Source organism: Heterocephalus glaber, unplaced genomic scaffold (assembly GCF_053883595.1).
Source record: "Heterocephalus glaber isolate CG9 unplaced genomic scaffold, H.glaber_assembly_v1.0 deba00001509, whole genome shotgun sequence".
Classification (NCBI taxonomy): domain Eukaryota; kingdom Metazoa; phylum Chordata; class Mammalia; order Rodentia; family Bathyergidae; genus Heterocephalus; species Heterocephalus glaber.
In genome coordinates, this window is record NW_028258325.1 from 46785300 (window position 1) to 46805565 (window position 20266).

At 42.7% G+C, this 20266-nt stretch overlaps 1 protein-coding gene across 2 annotated transcripts; it reads right to left on the minus strand.

Annotated features, from left to right (window-relative positions):
- Positions 1 to 2329: 2329 nt before the first annotated feature.
- On the minus strand, positions 2330 to 20252 carry Noa1 (nitric oxide associated 1). 2 transcript variants are annotated; one of them, XM_004849683.4, is made up of 7 exons: positions 18988 to 20247; positions 17783 to 17947; positions 16464 to 16663; positions 12031 to 12162; positions 10563 to 10679; positions 6092 to 6212; positions 2330 to 5564 (listed from the first exon to the last, which is right to left on the minus strand). In XM_004849683.4, the coding sequence occupies exons 1-7, from the start codon at positions 20162 to 20164 to the stop codon at positions 5365 to 5367; spliced, it is 2112 nt and encodes a 703-aa protein (XP_004849740.1). In that variant the 5' UTR covers positions 20165 to 20247; the 3' UTR covers positions 2330 to 5364. The 2 variants fall into 2 exon arrangements, with proteins under 2 accessions (XP_004849740.1, XP_021117968.1); XM_021262309.2 differs by lacking the exon at positions 12031 to 12162 and having other exon boundaries at positions 5259 to 5564; positions 18988 to 20252.
- Positions 20253 to 20266: the final 14 nt, after the last annotated feature.

The window sequence follows — 20266 nt, forward strand, 5'->3', positions numbered from 1 at the left end:
TCTGTTTCAGTACTCCTATTACATGTAGAGTATGTCTTCTGTACAGGCCCTCTACATCTCCTCTTTTCATATCTTGATTTCTTTGGCCTTTTCCTCTGCATTCTGTGAGAATTCTCATTTTGCATTTACTTCAGTAATTTTGTTTTATTTATTTATTTTTACCTCCAGTACTGGGGATCGAACTCAGGACGACCTTATGCTTGTGAGGCAGGAGTGGGGCCACTGAGCTAAATCCCAAGCCCTCAGCAATTTTATTTTGTGACCAACGACACATACTTCCTTTAACTCTCTCAAGTCCAAGAAATCTCTAACATCATCTGCTTTATCATCGAGCAGTCTTTAACACCCTCTATTATTAAGAAGTTTAACATTTTCTAGCTCTTGGTACATCTTTAATGACCTCTGCTATAAGATGTTGAACACTTTTTTTTTGAGTCAGAGTCTTGCTATGCTGTGCAGGCTGGCCTTGAACTTACTATGTAGTCCAGGCTGGCCTTGAATGGTAGGCAATCCTCTTTGCCTCAGCCTCCTAAGTGCTGGGATTACAAGTGTGTACCATCATGCCCTGCTATTATCACTTTTTCTTCTCCACAGTGAGGTGCAAAAATTAAACATGCCCCAGACCTATTTTAACATTTTTGACACAAGAATTTACCAATTTAAGTAGGCTGGACTGGAATTTGTGATACTGCCTCAGCCAAGTGACTGGTCTTATAGGTGTGTGCTACCATTCCTGGCTTTGTGTACGTACATATGTTGAAATGTCACATTGTATCCCACAAATATATGCAATTGTCAACTGAAAATAAAACTTAAAAAATGTTTTAAAACTTCAAAAGAAATTGTTTCATTCTCTGCAAATAAAACTAGAAGTCAGCCATCAATTCCATCAACCTGGAAGGCTACTGCCCTCTAGAGGTAGATTTGGAAACACTGGGGTGCTTTTGTCCTGTGACTAATGGGGCAGGGTGAGTTGCTCCTGGCATTGTTTCTGGGTACAGCAGATGCCAGCCATCCTGAAATGCAGTTTATTTATTTAAAAGAAAATTGTTTTTGAGACAGGATCTTGCTATGTAGTTCAGGCTGGCCTTGAACTCCCTGGTGAGCCTTCTGCCTCATCTTCCTGAGTGCTGGGATTATGGGTATGCACTGTCAATGTCAGGCAATTTTTTTTGAAATGCAGTTTAATACTTGAAGGACAGCCTTGCCTAAAATACCAATGGAACTCACTTTGAAACACTATGAAAATGAGATCTACAAAGTCACGTTACATCTTTATTCTTTATTATACTTAATATAATAGCACTTAAGGAGAGGGGAGGTGTTGGGGATGGAGAGAAGACAGGAGGGTGTGAAGTACAGAGGGGCTCCCTCATGTTGGATGAGAACATGGGTCTGTTGCTCATGTTTCTAACTGTATTTCTGCCCAACTGTCCCACAACCTTTTATTTCAGCATTGGGATCTGGCACTTCACGTGTTGCACATTCATTGTACACAGCTGCAGGATGTACATGAGCGTACAGTAACAAAAGGTGAAGACTTCTCTTATATTATAGGCAAACACTAGTACATGGCTACAGCACTATCTTAGATGCAGAACAGAATCTGAAGAATCTGGATGCTCTTTCATCTAAGACTTTCAGGCACTTTAAAAGGTAATTTTCTACTTGTTCTACTAGTCACTCTCCCTCGGTCCCTGACAAAAACCCCAAATGGTTCCCACATCCCTCACTTCCCAGCTTCCTTGTGGGTGGGTGTGGCCATGTGACTGTTGATTAATGGACTCTGAACTGATGTGTGCAATGTCTCCCCTCTCCCCTTTCTTGTGGTACTGTAGACTGAACCCAGAACCTCATGCATGCTAGGGGAGCCCTTTTTATTTACTTTCCCAGCCCTTATCTCCCTAAATTTCTCAGGCTGTTCTGGAATCTGCTTCAGCTTTCTGAGTACCTGGAATCACTCCCAACCTTTTAAGAGGCACAAAGAGGTTTGTTAGGCAGAATTTAAAGTACACCCAAAAAGTTGCAGGCCTTCCAGGGAGGTGCATTATAGTCTGCAGCTGGGATGGGTTCTGGTAGTAGAGCTCTGTGTGAATCTATAAAGTCAGGGATTGGTTATATTTCCTTTCTCTTAAATAGGGAAGCTGCCACCTTGGACAGGGAAATGGAAGCCATGGAATGTTCCACCTGCTGTGTCCTGGGGTGACCATCTGGAGTAGAACCACTGGGTTCTGGATAAAGATTTCTTGCCATTTTTTCATATACTGACTACTAAACTGCTCTGTCAACCCAATGGACTCCAAATTAAAGAAATGACATCTGTTCTCAATGAAGATGTGAATACAGTAGGCTTTTTAATGTATATTTGGGTCACACATACATGCCTTACAAAAAACAATCTATTTACAAGCTCAATACATTATGGTGGAGTTCCTTGCGACACCCAACGGATCAATATCTACTTGGGTTAACTCAGGAGGCAGAAGACTGCTAGTTCTGAGGAGCCAAAGCATCTTGAAGATGGGATGTTCTGCTAACTCCAGCAGAGATGGGCCGTAAGACTCCCAAGGGGATAATCAGATAAAAGTATATTATTCAGAGTGATTGGCCAAGAGCGGCGCGGGCCTGTGGCTCAGCAGGCCGGGCCTGGCTGGAGGCCTCGGGGACTTGGCTTTGGTGCACTGCCTGAGCATCGGCGTGCTCCATGGGCAGCAGCCAGGGCCGCGATGACAGACTACAGCGAGGAGCAGTGAAACGAGCTGGAGGCTCTGGAGTCCATCTACCCCGACTCCTTCACAGAAACTCTGGAGATGCGGCCAGTGCTTTTCAGTATTATCAGAAAATCCACCCAGCTTCACCATCACTGTGACATCTGAGGCTGGAGAAAAATGATGAAACTGTCCAGACTACCCTCAAGTTTACATACAGTGAAAAATACCCAGATGAAGCTCCTCTTTATGAAATATTTTCCCAGGAAATCCTGGAAGATAATGATGTCATAGACATTTAAAAATTATTAGCATTACAGGCTGAGGAAAATCTTGGTGTGGTCATGATCTTTACTCTAGTGACAGCAGTGCAAGAAAAATTAAATGAAATAGTAGATCAGATAAAAACGAGAAGAGAACTCAACATTGTGCTAATCCTAAAACTGGATAAAGATAATAGAAGAAAAAAGTATGAACATAGATAGAAATTTGTTTAACAAAACAAACTATTAGAAGTCACATCTGGCAGGATGTAGAAAGTGGTTTTGTTATAGGGATGGCAGTGTTGGTTCAGCAATGGAAGATCCACCCCCAAAAGTCATCGTTTTAACAGAGGAAAGGAGAAAGCCATATGATCCTGTCACTAGTTGGAGAAAACATATTGGACTAAATTCTACAGCTGTTCATGGTAAAAGCTATCAGGAGACTAGAAGTAGAACAGAACCTTCTCAACAGATTAAAGACATGTACTCCAAACTTCCAGCGAGAACGCCTTATATGAATGGAGAAGATACAATGCTTTCTCCTTAAGGTGAGGAACAAGGGCAGATATGCTTACTCTTTATCTGTCCATTAAACTTTGAAACCTAGTCCCCACCAAAATAATCTGGCAATAAAATGACACAATTAGGATAGGACTGGCAAGGTAGAAGGAAAATCTTTGTATGTAGATGAAATGATCATCTACAGAGAAAATACTAAGAAATCTCTAGGAGCCCCTAGAACTTGTATTTGAATTTAGCAGGATTGGAAAACACAAGCTATATATAAAAATTCAGGTCTGTGTATACTTACTATAAATGAAGAATTGGATATTGAAATTTAAGTTATGTAGGAGTACAAAGGACCTAGAAAAGTTTAATCAAGGCAGTGTTGGTGTAAGGAGGGGAGAAGTGTTCCTTCTTTTTTCTGCTTTAACTGTTTGATATAATTTACCAGTTAAAATGTATATGAGCCTGCTGTTGTCATATAGGTAGGTTTTCAAGCTAGGAATATACTTTCTTTAATAGGTGCTATTCAAATTTGATATTTCCTCCAGAGTTAGTTTCATTAATTTGTCTTCCAAGGTACTTCTCAGAAGTTGTCAAATTTATTTCAAAACAGATTTTTGAAATATGCTTTCTATATCCTTTTAAATTCTGTAAAATCTGTGGTAATGTCTCCTAGATCTTGATATTGTAATTTAAAACATGTATAACTGATATTGTGTAACAGGAAGAAAAGGTCTAAAGGTGCAGGGGAAGTGGGAGGGGTAGGGGAAAGAAAAAAAGGGAAAAGAAAAAATATGAGAAAAGGAAAAAAATGGAAACAAAGTCTTTGCAAATAGGGAAGGGTGGAGTGGGTGAAGGTAGGACAGGGGAAGGGGAAAAATAAAAGAACCAAGATACTCATGTAATGGTATAAGATCCCAGTGATGTTTGTAACTGTATTTTATACCTAAAATGTACCAATAAACTTAATGGGGGGGGGAGGGGGAAGAGAGGAAGAAAAGAAACTGAAAGAAAAAGCAGAAGAAGCAGAGAAATTATTCCACGGCGCCCCTGTTACAATTGAGAATTTCTTATGTTGGAAAGCCAAGTTTGATGCAGAATCTTGGAAATTAAAAAGAAATGGATAAAAGAAGAAGAGCAAGCAGGAAAAAATAAATTAAGTGGCAAACAGCTGTTTGAAACTGATCATAATCTTGACACATCTGATATCCAGTTCTTGGAGGATGCTGCAAATAATGTGGAAGTAGATGAGTCTTTGTTCCAGGAACTGGATGACTTGGAGCTGGAGGATGTTGAGGACGACCCAGACTACAACCCTGCTGGCCCAGGGAGTGACTCAGAGGACTGATGCACCATCTCCAGAGAGCTCCACAGCCACAGCATCTGTGGCTGTGCTGAGAGGCTTTTAATTTTCCTTTCTTTTTTTTCTAAGAAAAAATAACTCTCAGAATATTCTTCTGATAACTTTCACCATTGAACTTAAAAAACTGACCATAAAACTTCAAAAAAAAAAATTATATTATTCAGTCAAATTGTTACCATGCCTTGCTTGCCTGTCTTGCTATCTAAAACAAACACCTGTGTTCAGAACTCTCTGTTGTTACTCAGTAAATCTGGGGATCTGAGTCTGTTTGGGGCTTCACTCCATTCTGGTGAAGTCCCCTGGCCCCCTGACAAAGATTCTCTGTCTCTTATGTCTTCAATCGTCTAACAGGGTTTGCACATTATCAACAGGCACAGTTCTGAATAGCTTAAAAAAATCAATGTTAAACCCTTTAGAAAGAGTGGGAGGACTTTATTATAGCTATATATACTATAATTTCAGTGTCTATTACTACAGTCTAATACAGTTTACATCCAATGTGAACCAGGTCTAGCTCACATATTTATCTGTGTTTCTTCCGCAGATTGTACACAAAGGAAGGAGGTTTTTTGGTTTTATAGGTCACACTTCTCTTGATGCGTTCTCCTTTGATGTTAACAATATAGGGCAAGAGAGGAGGCCGGATGGTCAGAACTGTTCCTTGAGGTGCATAGCCTCGGAGATGTAGTCTGTCCTGAAAACGAGGTGTTACTGCAACCCAACCTACAAGGCACATGACAGACACAGAATGCTGTTAGCAAGTACCTCATTAAGAGCACCATAGAAAGTGAAAAACGATAAAACAATGAAACAACAATAAAAAAACCAAAATGAAACAAAAAACCAAAACTCCAAATGGAGCAACAAAGAGGGTTAGTGTACTTTCTTTTGCTCTGTTTTTTAAAAAAGCATACAATACATTTGTGAGAAGTACAACCTTATTGTCAGAATAGGCTGGCTTTAATGAATAAAATTACATATATTTCTTAAAATAAGGCATCCTTCTATGAAAATATACAAGTCAGTAAAGCTACTTTATTTACTTTTTTAAAAGGTGCTTGAGCTGGGCATGGTGGTACGTACCTGTAATCCCTGCATTTAGGAGGCTGAGGCAGGAGGATTGCTGTGAGTTTATGCCAGCCTGGATGAGTGAGTTTGAAACCAGCCTGAACTACAAAGTGAGACCCTGTCTCAAAAAAAAAAAACAAGAACAAAAAGAAAAAGAAAAGGTGCTTGGGGTATAAAATTACCTGCAGAGGAAAACTTGATGTCAGCCACTGCTTCAGATCTCCTAAGTCCTTCTTTTAATGTAATATCTTCAGCAACAAGAGGAGGAAATTCTGCCATTCGTTCTTTTCCACCCATTGGAACCTTCCAATGAAATAAAATGAAGATGTTTCAAAGTGCAAGTGAGGTTCTCTGTAACTGTAATATCATGTAAATCATTGATAATTCTGTACAAGGATCAAGAATAAAATCCTGAACATGCAACTGCTGTAAAAGGCATGAGAGCTCTGTGATGAGACAGAAACTATAGATCCTAGACAGGGCCATTTTTGGGCACTGCCTTTTTCCTTGTTAGGACAAAATACCTGACACCCACAAGTTAAAGGAGGAAAGGTTTATTTTTAGCCCAGTTTATAGAGGTTTCAGTCCACAGTTGGCTGGCTCTAAGGCAGGGTGACATTGCAAAGAAAGTCCATGGTAGGCAGGCACACAGCAAGCAGCAAGCAGCAAGTAGCAAGTAGTAAGCAGCAGCAAGCAGCAGCAGCAGCAGCAGCAGCAGCAGCAGCAGCAGCAGCAGCAGCGAGCCACCCTTTCCCTTTTAATCCATCCAGGCTATAAGCCTGTTGGTTGGTGCCACCCACACCCAGGGTGGGCCTTCCCATTATCCACACCCAGAACTATGCTAAACCCATCAGTTGACTAATTTAGTTACCACACACCCTTAATCCATATTTGCATACCCTAGATCCAGCCACTTCTGAAAAATCCCCACCTATAAGCACATGAGGTTTTGGGGAGACATCTAGATATATATGCCATAACAGGCATGCACCTGGCAGCAATGAACAGACAGGGGAACTGTGCTTTATTTACACTGATTTTATAGCCCTTTATTGGGCTTTACATGGTGTGATGAAGGTTAATTGTGTCAACTTGATTGGTCTGGGAGCTGCTGAGGGAATTATTAAAGCACATTTCTGGGTATGCATGGGTAGGTCCCAGATATGAAACTTTAGGTACTATATATTTTCCCTGGCCCCTTCCTCTCTGGCACTATTCCCCTACATTGACTCCTGGCCACCATGAACTAAGTATCTCCACTCCATAATGCCCTTCTGCCATATATTTATGCTTCTGGAGTCAGCTGACCATGGACTGAATCTCCTGAAACTATGAGCTAAACCAAACCTTTCTTTCATTAAGTGTGGGTGATGAGTACTATATCCTAGTGATGGGAAAGCTAATACAGAAAGTTGGTACTGGGAGAGGGACTACTGCTGTGCCTCTACCTGATGATACAGTTTGGAAGCCTTTGGAATTGGTTTGCAGGAAGATGGTGGAAAGGACTGGCTAGAGCTCAAAAAACCAAATAAACAAAAAAACCCAGAATGCTGATAGGAATGTAGACAGTAAAGGCCAACCTCAATTTCAGCTGGGAACCAGGATTTCCTTGGCAACTGGACTAGAGGCCTTGTGTGTTAAACTATGGCAAAAATTTATGTAATAGTTTACTCATGTTATGAGACTTTGTGGGAAACTAAGATTAACAGTAGTAGACTAAGCTGGGCATGGAGAGGGATACCTACAATCTCTGCTCTGTGGGAGGTTTAGGTAGGCCAAGTTTGATACCAGCCTGGACAACTCAGAAAGACCCTGTCTCAAAATTTAAAAAGGGCTGGGGATTGTTATGGCTTATGTCTAGATGTCTCCCCAAAGCCTCGTTTGGTCATAGATTGGGCTTTTCAGGAGTGGCTGGATCTAGAGTGTGATGCTAGGATTAAGTGTGATGTTGGAAATAAATCAGACACACGTGTTTAAATACCACATTGATTCTCTGGTGTGAGAAACCGAAAATGGAAATAAGGACTGAAATGTGTAACGGATGTTGGGAAATGGGAAGAAAGTGTTCAAATGGGAAGGGGAACAAGGGAGGAGGGAGGAAGAAAAGAAGGGACAAGAAAAAAAGTGAAAATAGAAGGAAAAAAAGGAAACAGTTTTTTTACACAGGGAGAGGAGGGGGCTTGAGGGGGGAAAGGGATAAAATAAAATTTAATTTAAAAATAATTAAAAATAACAGAAACTGATAATATAATTCAGCCACATACACACAAATGTGATGTTGAGATCAGGGGTGTGTGATTACTAAATTAGTCCACTAATTGGTTAGGCACAGTTCTTAATCAATGGTGTTCACTGGAGAAACTACACAGATCCATATGCGTGAAGCCACACGAGTTTATTTTTACGTGAGCCATGTTATACAAACAAAAGTTTTTTCCCGTAAGTCTCAGACTGTATTCCAACTCCTTTCTACCTAAAAACTGAACAAATGTAATAGGAGAACTAAAGTCCAGCAGTGAAGAAAAACTGACAAAGCCTGTACTGCTGATTGCTTTTAGGTGCTCATCTCCCTGGATAATCCTACAAGTATCTGGAATGTTAAATACATGGCAATTATATCAATGTAATTTCTATTTCAGTCTGGTTTTCTTAGAAAATCCAGGGAGAGAGCCAGGATTTAGCTCAGTGGTTCCGGCACCTGCCTCGCAAGTGCAAGGTCCCGAGTTCGATCCCCAGTACCCCCCCCCCCCCCAAAAAAAGAGAGAGAAAATCCAGGGAGAAAGAAGTATTTACTTCTTAAGTCAGGATCATTTGTTTTTTTCTTTTTCTTTTTCTTTTTTGGTACCAGGGATCAAACTCAGGTCCTTGCGCTTGCGCAGCAGGCGGCAAAACCACTGAGCTAAATCCCCAGCCCTCATCTGTTTTTTTCTTCTTTGAAGGGAGTGAGGGCCATACATGCACATTTTTTTGCAGTTTGGAGGGGGTTTAACTCAGGGCCTTGTGCATCCTAGGCAAATGCTTTATAACAAAGCTATTTTTTTTGGTACTGGGGATCAAACTTGGGACTTTGGGCTTTCAAGGCAGGCAGTGGAACTACTGAGCTAAATCCCCGGCCCCAACAAAACTATTTTTAAAAAATTATGTTCAGTTGCATGAGCACTAATACTTCGGTTTTTTCTTTCCAGTACCAGGGATCAATCTCAGGACCTTGCACTTGTGAGGCAGGTGCAGCGCCACTGAGCTAAATCCCTGGCCCTGCTTTTGTTGCTTTTCTGATCTGATGAGACAGGGTCTTGTTAAGTACCCTAGTCTGCCTTGAACTCACTGTGTAGCCCAGGCCGGCATCAAACCTGAAACCCTCCTGAGAGTGCCAAGATGACAGGTGTGTACCACCACACCTAGCTGTGTGAGCACTAGTAGTATTCACTGCTGCACTGGATGGACTTGGTATTTTTCGTAACAGATACATTTCATTATCATCACTACCACCACAAATACTGGTATATAGATACCTCTTAGAAGGCTGCCCTGGCACTTAATCTTCTCTATCTCATGAGCTAGGTACACTGAGAGGTAGAGGAAATTGGCCTAAAGGTACACAGCTTTGCTGGACTGTAAAGAGGGACGAGCAGGTCATTGGAGTATTTTTTCTTAAAATTTACAGATGAGAACAACTCTAACATACTTATAGGCCAAAGAAAGGCGCTAGGAGAGCAGTAAACAAGAGGAGGGATAACATGTAAAATGAGTGCCTGGGACCAAGAATTTGGGAGGAGCCTGGTGTGGTGGTGCACAGGATTATAAACTCAAGGTCAGCCTGAGTAATCTAGAGACCTCATCTCAAATTAAAAATATAAGGGCTGGGGCTGGGGATGTAGCTCAGTGGTACTGCACCTGCCTGGCAAATGCAAGGTCCTGAGTTCAATCCCCAGTACAAAAAAAAAATTAAAAATAAAATTTTGAAAAGGGCAGGGGATGTAGCTCAGTGGCACAGCACTTGCCTGGCAAGCTCAAGGTCCTGAGTTTGATCCCTGGTACCAAAAAAAAGAAAAAGGGCCAGGGATTTAGCTCAGTCCTCCCTGGGTTCAATCCCAGTACCAAAAAAAAAAAAGAATGCTTTCTACTCAAATCAGAGGTTCTCCACGACTGCCCTCTGGGCCTGGATCACTCTGTGATGAGGCCCTCTGTGCACTGCAGGATGTGGAATGTTTGTGGCCTCTGCCACTGGATGTCAATGGGGTTCCTCAGCTGTGACAGATTCTGTAACCTCTCTCTGCTCAGCACTTTTCAGTAAAATGCTGCACGATGTGGCTACTGGGGATGTGAATGGTGGCTAGGGTCCTAGTGTCACTAAGGAACCATATTTTAAATTTTATTGAATTTTAACTAATAGCAATGGCCAGAGGCTTCCATACTGAACAGTTTAGTAGAGAGAACACACAGAGCTGTAGCTTTTCTAAGATTAGACCAAACCAACATTCCTTTTCATATAAAGCCCATTTTATTTTACAGCCAGAATTCTTAACGCTGAAGGGAGAGGAGCCAGCTGACACACTGTAACAGACAGTTCTGTGCACATGGAGTCCTCAGGCTATGGGACCATCACAGGGGTACCAACTACCACTGTGCAGCCATCCAGTTGTGTCACCTTACCTGGAGCAATGAATGACCTGCGTGCTTCTGATACACAGCATCTGCCTTGTCCAAGGAAGTAATATGCACTGGGAGAAAGTTGGAAGCCACAACTGTAAACCAAGCTGACTGATTTCCCTAAAGAAAGGAGGAAAGAAGTTATTCTACACAATGAAAAATTTGGAAACCCATGTTACAAGACACAATAAAAATGAACCAAAAAAAAAATAAAAGCAAGAAAAGAAAATAAGAGTCTTTGGCCGGGGATTAAGCTCAATGGTTCCCCTGCCTGCCTCGAAAGCGCAAGGTCCTAAGTTCGATCCCCAGTACAAAAAAAAAAAAAATTAGGTAATAAATGTCTTCCAACACTGTTTTGGGCCAGGGATTTATCTCAGTGGTTTCACCCTGGGCCAGGGATTTAGCTCAGTGGTTCCGCCGCCTGCGTGCAAGCGCAAGGTCCCAAGTTCAATCCCTGGTACCAAAAAAAAGAACCAAATCAAGTAAACTTTGTAAGAACTGATATGGCAGTAGCTATAATCAAATTATATTAATGCCTAAAAATAAGTACAAAAGAGATCATGGGATCACGTATCATGGGATATTAAGCACAGAATTAATTTAGTATATTAGCCTGGATGTAAAGGCTTGATCTTATGATTTCTATGTGAAACAATAGGAAAGGAACATATCTTGTCTTAATTGCTAAACTCCAAGGGGCACTCAAAATACCATGGATGGTAGCTTTTTTTTGCGACAGGGTCTCACTATGCAGTCAGTTCAGGCTGGCCTTGAACTTGCTGTGATGTTCCTGCCTCAGCCTGGAACTAGGTGTTATGGTGCTGGGATTACAGGCATGTGCTGCCATGATTGGTGGCAGTATAGTTTTGAAGACCTGAATTGGGCATGGTGACACAGCATGGGCCACATACTGAAATCTTGTCTCAAAATATGAAACAAAACAACCTAAACAACAAACACATAAGGAAATAGGAAAAAAAAAATACCTAGGACATTTTATTTGGTGGGGAGCTTATTCTAAAAAAAAAAAATCCTATGTACAATCATGACTTATTTATATCAACATTTTGCCAGTCCTGTTTATGTTTTGACAAAGCCGACTTTTGCCGCCTGCCTCGCAAGCACAATGTCCTGAGTTCTATCCCTGGTACCAAAAAAAAAAACCAAACAAACAAACCAGACAAAGCCCACTTTATTTTTTCTCTGGTTGTGTTGTTTTTTTTTTTGGTACTGGGGATCGAACTGGGGACCTTGTGCTTGCAAGGCAGGCAGTGGAACCACTGAGTTAAATCCCCGGCCCTGCCAGTCCTGTTTATATATCTGCTTCGTGAAAGTGCATTCTAATGCTTTTTTTTTCATTTTTCACATACAGGCTTACTACGCAGTCCAGGCTAGCCTTGAATCCTCAATCCTCCTGCCTCTCCACACCTGCCCTACTGATTCATTTTTCCATAGTGCAGATGTTTCTTACCTGGAGGAAATCAATTCGGCCTATAGCACCCAGAAAGAGAACCATTCCTGGTTTAAGCACAAAGGTTCTTGGAACAATGGAATGCGTTGGCAAAACAATATTTACTTCTTTTTCTGTTAGAAGATTTAAAATCTGTGAAGGAAATGGCACATTTCTGGAGAATTATTTTTATTTAAAATAATGGCATTTTGTGGTTTACATATAAAATGATAAAAAACCAAATTATGTCAGCTAGCCACACACAAAAATCACATACTCTGTTTAAATTAATCTCAACTAACTTTAAAAAAAATTAATCTCAACTAAGACAGAAGTGGCAAAGTAGCTTTATAGGTGAGACTTTCCTCTGTCCACAGCATCCCCCAAATGTCACTGTCAGTGTGAACCTGAAAATACTGTGGTATAACACCCAGAGGTGAAATACATATGTGAGGTCACAGGGGGCAGTTTCCAGCTTAATGGGGTGACCTTATGGTGAGTGTGTACATATGAAATACAAATGGTCACAGTACTCCAGGAGCAAGTCAAGAGCTTAAATTCTTCTAAATTCTTAACTTGAAACAAACAAACAAATAAATAAATAAATTCTGAACTTCAATATCCTTTCCTGGAATATTTGGCAGAAAAATGAGAGAAATCTGGGAATCTTGTGGTTTGTGGGCATGACAATTTTTCCCCCTCAGCATTAAAGATTGAACCCAAGGCCTTTGTACTGAGCTACATATCCAGTCCTTTTTTAAAAGTGTGAAGCAGGGTCTTGCTAAATTGCCTAGGTTGGACTAGAACTTGTGATCCTCCTGCCTCAGCCTCCTAGAGTGCTGAGATTATAGGCATGCTCCACCATGCCCGGCTGGAATGAAGAGTTCTTAAAGAGATTAGAAAATATGGAAAAGGAAAGATAGGGACTATAAGATTCTGATGAACTTTTTTTTTTCTTTTGGTTTGTTCTTTCTGCGGTACTAGGGGATTGAACCCTGGGGCTCAACACTTGCTAGGTAAGTGCTCTACCACTGAGTTACATTCCTAGCCTTTCTGGTAAGATTTTTTTTTTCCTTTGGTACTGGGGATCAAACTCAGGACCTTTCGTCTACAAGGTAGGCATGGTGCCACCGAGCTAAATCCCCAGTCCCCCCCCCCCCCCCCCGCCTTTTTTGAGACAGGGTCTTGCTATGTAGTTCAGGCTGGCCTTGAGCTCACTATGTAGCCTAGACTGGCTTTGAAGTCACAGTGATCCTCTTGCTTTAGCCTCCTGAATGCTGGGATTACAGGCATGCGCCACCATGTCCACCTTCTGGTAAGATTTAAGAAAAAAAATCTGATTAACATGTTCACAGTGGGGCCATAATTCATGTCTCACTGCTACACAGCACTGCTTTGAATGCGCTGTATTCTTGCCATCTTGAACTACTGGCGGTACATGCATGACTGTCCCATTGGGCTGTACAAGCTGGTGGGAATGTGTTAAAAAAGAAAAAGACTGGGGGTATAGCTCAGTGGTAAAGCCTTTACCTAGAATGCACAAGACCCCAAGTTTAAACCCTAGCACTGAAAAAAAAAGGTAAAAGAAAAAGAGGTAGTAGCTAAAAAAAAAAATCATTGAAACATTCACATTTAGTGTTACCTCAGAGTGCTGACATACTTCTCAAATTCGGTTTGTTTATTTTGAGATGGGGGTCTCACTGTGTTGCCCAGGTTGGCCTTGAAATCAATTATCTAGTTTTAGCCTCCTGAGTTGCTGGGATTATAAGCATTTGCCACGGTGCCCAGATCAAAATTTATTCTTAGGTTAGCAACATTACACTGACAGGAAATTACAATTCACTATGCAGTAAAAACACCTTAAGAAAATAACCCACCACACCTACTTACCTTTAATGGGCAATTGCTTATGTTACTCTCTTTTTTTTTGGTATTGTGGATTGAACTTGGGACCTCGCACTCATGAGGCAGGCAGCGGAACCACTGAGCTAAATCCCCGGCCCGTTACTCTTTTTTTAACGTTTGTACTTGGGCTGGGTATGGTGACACATACTTGTAATCCCAGCTGCTCCAGAAGCTGAGTCAGGTAGATTGCAAATTTGAGGTCAGCGTGGGCAACCTAGTAAGATCTGATCTCAAAGGACTGAGAGTATAGGTCAGTGCTAGTGGGCCTGCCTAGTATGTGCAAGGTCCTAGGTTCAATCCCCATCACCACAAAAACCCAAACCCAAAAATCACATTTGTACTTGGGTAAAATATTTATGTATGAGTGGGTATTGTGGCCCATTCCTGAAATCTCATGCTGAGGCAGGAGGACCACCATGAGTTTAAGGCCAGCTGGGGCTACACTGTGACTCTGTCTCAAAAATCAAAAACCACTGGGCATGGTGGCACATGCCTGTAATCCCAGCACTTGGGAGGGTGAGGCAGGAGGATCACTCTGAATTTGAGACCAGCCTAAACTATATAGCAAGACCCTGTCTCAAAAAAACAACCAAACAAAAAACCCAAAACTTATATATGTGCTAGCCCAAAGTATTATTTTGTGAAGACTAATGATTCTATTAAAACTATGACATTATACACACGCACATAAAAGCAGACCAAAAACTTGTGAAAATGGTTAATAACAACAAAATAAAAAGTAATGACACAGGGAGAGGCTCACAAGAAAATACAGGGTGATGCAGCACTCAGGAGGATGAGACAGAAGGATTCCAAGTTGGAGGCCAGTCTGAGCTACATAGAGACTTTATCTCAAAAAAACCAAAAGAAAGAAAATTAAACTAAATTAGGGCTGGGGATGTAGCACCGCACCTGCCTGGCAAGCGCAAGGTCCTGAGTTTGATTCCTGGTACTGAGAGAAAACACAACAAAACAAAACAAAAAATAAATCAAGAAAAGTTTGAGAGTATTTCTCTTTTGAATACTCCCTACTTTTCCAGAGTAGCTGTCTGCCATCTCTTTTTCCGATTCCTCAAATAAATAATCTTTTATTTTAAAAAAACAAAACAAAAACTGTTTAAGCATCCCTAGCCTGAAAACCCTAAATCTAAAATGTTTCAAAATCCCTTAGATTTTCAGATTAGAGATACCTGACTGGTGAAGTCTATGCAAACCTTCCAAAATCTGACACTTCTGCTCCCAGCATTTCAGATAAGGTAAGAATTTGTAAGAAAGGGGCTACAAATAAGTTTTTGTTTTCTTTCTTTTTTTTTTTAAAGACAGTCTTGCTATGTAATCCAAGCTGGACTTGACCTCGCAGCTGACTTGAACTTGTGGTGACTGAGATACAGGTGTGTGCCACCACATTCAGCTTTAACAACATGGTTCTTTCGTTCAGCTGGGAAACACTGGTTGAAGGCATCAAATAAACGTATCTGCAAAGTGAGCTAGAAGCAGTACTAAGAGGGGACCTTTTGCTTTTGAGGCAGGCAGCGCAACCACTGAGCTAAATCCCTAGCCCCTGAGAGACTTTTTATATTAAAAAACTTGAGGGTCTCATCTGCTGGCTGGAATATTTTGCAAATTCTTGCCTTTTTGATCCCATTAATTTCACAAGAGGGTGTATGACTAAAATAACTGTTCTCTCTGATGTAAGTGAATCTGAAAGGGAAGAACTGGTTGGTGAAGTTAAGGTAATAGGACATTATTAAAGCAGTGAATTTTGGGGGCCTGGGATTTAGCTCAGTGGTTTCGCCGCCTGCTGTGCAGGCGCAGGGACCCGAGTTCGATCCCTGGTACCAAAAAAAAAAAAAGCAGTGAACTTTGTAGTTGTGGATTGCTAAGGAAGAAATGAGCAGGAGCAATTATTCAAGGTGGGCAATAAATGTCAAGAGAAAAAGTTAATACGATTCTATGAGGTGGGGCACCAATAATACACTTCTTTTTTTTTTTGAGACAGGGTCTTGCTATGTAGTCCAGGCTGGTCTTGAACTTGCTGAGGCAGGAGGAATGCTCTGAGTCTGAAGTAGCCTGGGCTACACAGTGAGTTCAAGGGCACTTTAAACTACATAGTGAGGCCCTCAAAAAACAAAAAAACTGCAAACAACAAAAAGTTATGAGAAGCTGAGTGTGGTGGCACTCACCTATAACCTAGCTATTCAGGAGGCTGAGGCAGGAGGACCATAAGTTTTAGCCCAGCCTGGGCAACTTAGCAAGACCCTGTCTCAGAATAAACTGGACTGCAGTGGTATTTATGATTTCTCCCATCTAGGATCTAGTAAATGCCTCCCTAACTAGGGTAACAAGCACACAATAATACAAGTAAGCTGCCTGCACTGAAGTTGATCAAATGAATGGAGAACTCGATGGCTTGTGGATTCATCCCTGAACTACTGCTTTTATGAATGAATTAGAATCAAAAATGGAAATACACCTGTTTTCTTACTACCAATTAGGACAGTACCTTCTGCAATTTAAGGTAAATGTTACTAAAGAAACCAAATACATACACAATTTTCTTTCATAATTCCAGGGGTGTCATAAAACCAATGAGCATCTTTTACATCTTGTGGGGTCAATTCTACTCGTTTGATGGGTTTGTCCACAACTGCAACAGGCTCATTTCCCATGTCAAAAGCAAGTGAATCAGGATCAAACTCAAATTCATTCTTCTGTTCTTTTGAATACAAGAATGTTCTTCCAACTCTTCCTAGAACAAATTATATTGAGGTTATCAGTTACCACTTTAATACTTTTGACTCCAGACAGTTTTTATTTTTTTCAGCACTGGAGACTGAACCCACAGCCTCATGAAGGCTAGGCAAGCACACCACCACAGAACTACATCCCCAGCCCGTTTTATTTTGAGATAGGGTCTTGCTAAGTTGCATAGGCTGGCCTTGAACTTGTCATTTTTGTGCCCTAGTAGTTGGAATTACAGGCATGCACCACCTTGCCTGGCAGCTAGAAAGTTTTTGTTTGTCTCAAACAAGTTACGATGACTAATTACAGTGTAAGGAAGTGAGGCTCTAAGGATATATCTGTGCTCTCCTTGCTGCTCCCCTGGCCCAGGTGGTGGGAATCAGTCTTGTAATGATCCAACTGTGCAGCTAGCTGTGTACTGTGAAGTGGGTGGTGTTAGAAATAGCTTTTTTGCCCATCAACTGACGAGTGGACAAAGTGGTTTTTTATACAATGCAGTACTACTCTGCCATAAAGGACAAGCTACAGACATTTACTGCTAAATGGATGGACCTTGAGACCATACTCTTAAGTGAAACAAATTGGACACACACGTTTAAATACTGCATTCTTTCTATGGTGTGAGAAACTGAAAGTGGAAATAAGGACTGAAATGTATATTGGATGTTGGGAAATGGGAAGGACGTGTTTAAATGGGAAGAGGAACAAGGGAGGAGAGGAGAAAAGAAAGAAGGGACAAGAAAAAAAGTGACAATAGAAGGAAAAATGGAAACAAAGCTTTTGTACATAGGGAGGGGAGGGAGCTTGAGGGGGGGAAGGGATAAAATTTATTTAAAAAAACAGAAATGAGATTTTTTTTTTTTTAAAGCAAGGCTGAAAAGAGACACCAAGAACAGAGAGAGAAACTAATTAACATCATTTGAAGCTGGTGCATAGTGAGTGACCTTTACCAGCTGTCTTGATGTAGGTTTCCCAACAGTACTAGCCTTGCCTCTAAAGGGCTTCTGCTCCAGAATGAGGCAGGAGGTTTCTCTACAGAAAATGGGCTGGTTCCTGACAGCTGTGTACAGGTTCTCACATGGAACTTTAGTGCAGCACCAACAAAGGTTTCCCAGGGGAATCTCACCTACTATGTAAGCATGCTTTTTCAGGACATTCAGTTGATTTTGTTCTTGCTCATTAAGATCTTCTTCTGATTTACTTGCATCATTTTTAAGTCTTTTTTGTCTTTCAAACATCCTGTAAGGAGTTGGGTTGCAAATAGGAAACTTCAGAAGGTTTAATGTGGTACCTGAAATACCAAAGAAAAAATGGTTTTAGAACCAGGCCTGGTAGTAGGCAGATTGCTGCGAGTTTGAGGCCAGCCTTAACTACATAGCTCAGGACCCTGACTCAGAAAAAACAAAAATAAAAACAAATAAAAAATTCCCAGGAATAATAAGAAGAAAACAAGCATTTCTGAGAACCTACACTGTTTGCTACTACGGTTTATTTCATTTAACTTTCAAGGCAGCCATCCATAAGATTACTTCTACTTTACAAATGAGGACTTAGGTTTATGGATTGGCTCACAGGCTAACCCAGGATTTGAATACAAAGTCTACAAGCCTGATTTATTCCCCTTCTCGTGTATCTATCCCCTACACAATTTGTGCATAATTCAGATGAGATCAGGTGGACTGAGGGTGGTATGACTAGAGAATTCTGTGCATAATTCAACCAAAGTGCAAGACAAAAAACAAATATGACAGTTTTGTCAACTTCAAGCACGATCATAAAAGACCCATTTTTTCAATTACAGAGGTTTTTTTTGAGTCATTATATAGTCTAGGCTGCTGAACCCCCAATCCTCTGGACTCAACCTCTCAAATGCTGAGATTACTTCCACCTGGCACAGAAATTTCTTAAAATCACAAAACTGACATTTCTTCTCAACACAGCCACACACCATTTTCTATTAATGAATCACTCCAATGTTATATATGTTTAGTGTAACGGTCTCAAAAATAAATTCAAAATGTGAAAAGTAAGATTGAGGGGAGGAGGGAGGTTCAGAGAATAAAAAGGAAGTACAACTTTCCAGAAAAACTTACACATAGAGAAGCTACAAGGGAAATCTCCAAGGCAGAAGTAGCAATGTCCAGTGACCAGAACACGTAAGTGCTCCATAAACATTTCTATTAGAAAATCACAATACCGACCGAGTTACCAAGCACGAAGCTGACACAGGAGGGATGTGTTAAAAGCAGTGAGAATCTGTAAAGGGAAAGCTTCGGGCAGTCACACCCGGCCCACGACCGTGTCTCCGAAAGCGAGCCTACCTATCCTCACCTGGCCAAGGGGAGATGGTGGCCCTGTCGATAGCCTCGGCCCCCTTGGCGGTGCAGTAATCGGACTCCAGGAGGGTGTTGAAGAGGGTGGACTTGCCGGCGTTGGTGCCGCCCACCAGGTAGACGTCGCCGCGGTAGCGCCAAGAGCTCTGAAGGGCAGAGATCAATTCTTCAATTCCGTAGCCGGTCTTGGCGCTGATCAGACGTACGTCCCTGACCAAGGTGCGGGACCTGGCCGACGAATTCCCGTTCTTCTCCCCGTCCTCATCCCCGTTCTGGCCGGCGTCCCGTGGCCCCTGGTGACCAGGGACAGGCAGGAGCCCCGCGCGAATGCAGTCATCCCACAGCCGCTGCCGGAGCCGCTGCCGGTAGCCGGGTGCGTCCTGGGGCAGCAGGTCCACTTTGTTACCCAGCACGATGAGCTGCTTGGGGCCCAAGACCGCGGGCAGATCGGGCAGCAGGGGGTCGGGGAGGTCAAGCAGGTCCACCATGTAGAGGACCAGGGAGGGGTTCGGCCTCCGCAGCGCGGCGCTTACCAGCTCCAGGTACTGTTCGCGGGTCACCTGCAGACGCAACGCGCGCCGGTGGTGCAGCAGCAGCCAGCAGCGCTGGCACACGAGCCGCGCCGGGCCGCCATCCACCGGGGCCGCGCCGCGCAGCTTCTCGCCGGGAAGGTAGCCAGGCAGACGGGAGTCCTGGCAGTGCAGCTCGGCTCCGCAGCCCGAACAGTGCAGGCCGCTGGACGGCACCGACAGGTCTGGGAGGTCCAGGAGTTCCGCGGCCGGGGACGCGCGGCCTCCAGCCCGAAGTTTCCGCTGAAGCCACTCCTCCCGCCGCTGCTGCCGCTGCCGCTCCTCCTCCTGGTGCTGCTGCACCAGCTCCTGCATCTGCTCCTCAGGAGTGGGAGCGGGCTCCGGCTCCGGGACGTACTCGGGGAACAGAAACCGCTCCTCCATACCCGTGTCTCTTTTGAGATCCTCAGTTGCCGCGGGGCCCCGAGGAAGCCCACGACCCAGGAAGGAGGAGGCGGCCGTGCACTTCCTCTCCAGGACCGGCTCCTGAAAGCCATGGCTCCCTAGGGTAGACCCGTGCCCCCGTAGGACACCGCACAGCAGCCGGCGCGTCAGGCGTAGGGGCAACATGAGGAACGCGGCCCGGGCGGAGCCCCGCGTGCGCATGCGTGCTGGGGTCCGAGGACGAGCTCCAGGACTACCTGGTCGATGATCCCGTGAGTTCTCGCGATGGAAGCTCTGAGGCTTGAGAACCTATTTAAAGCGACC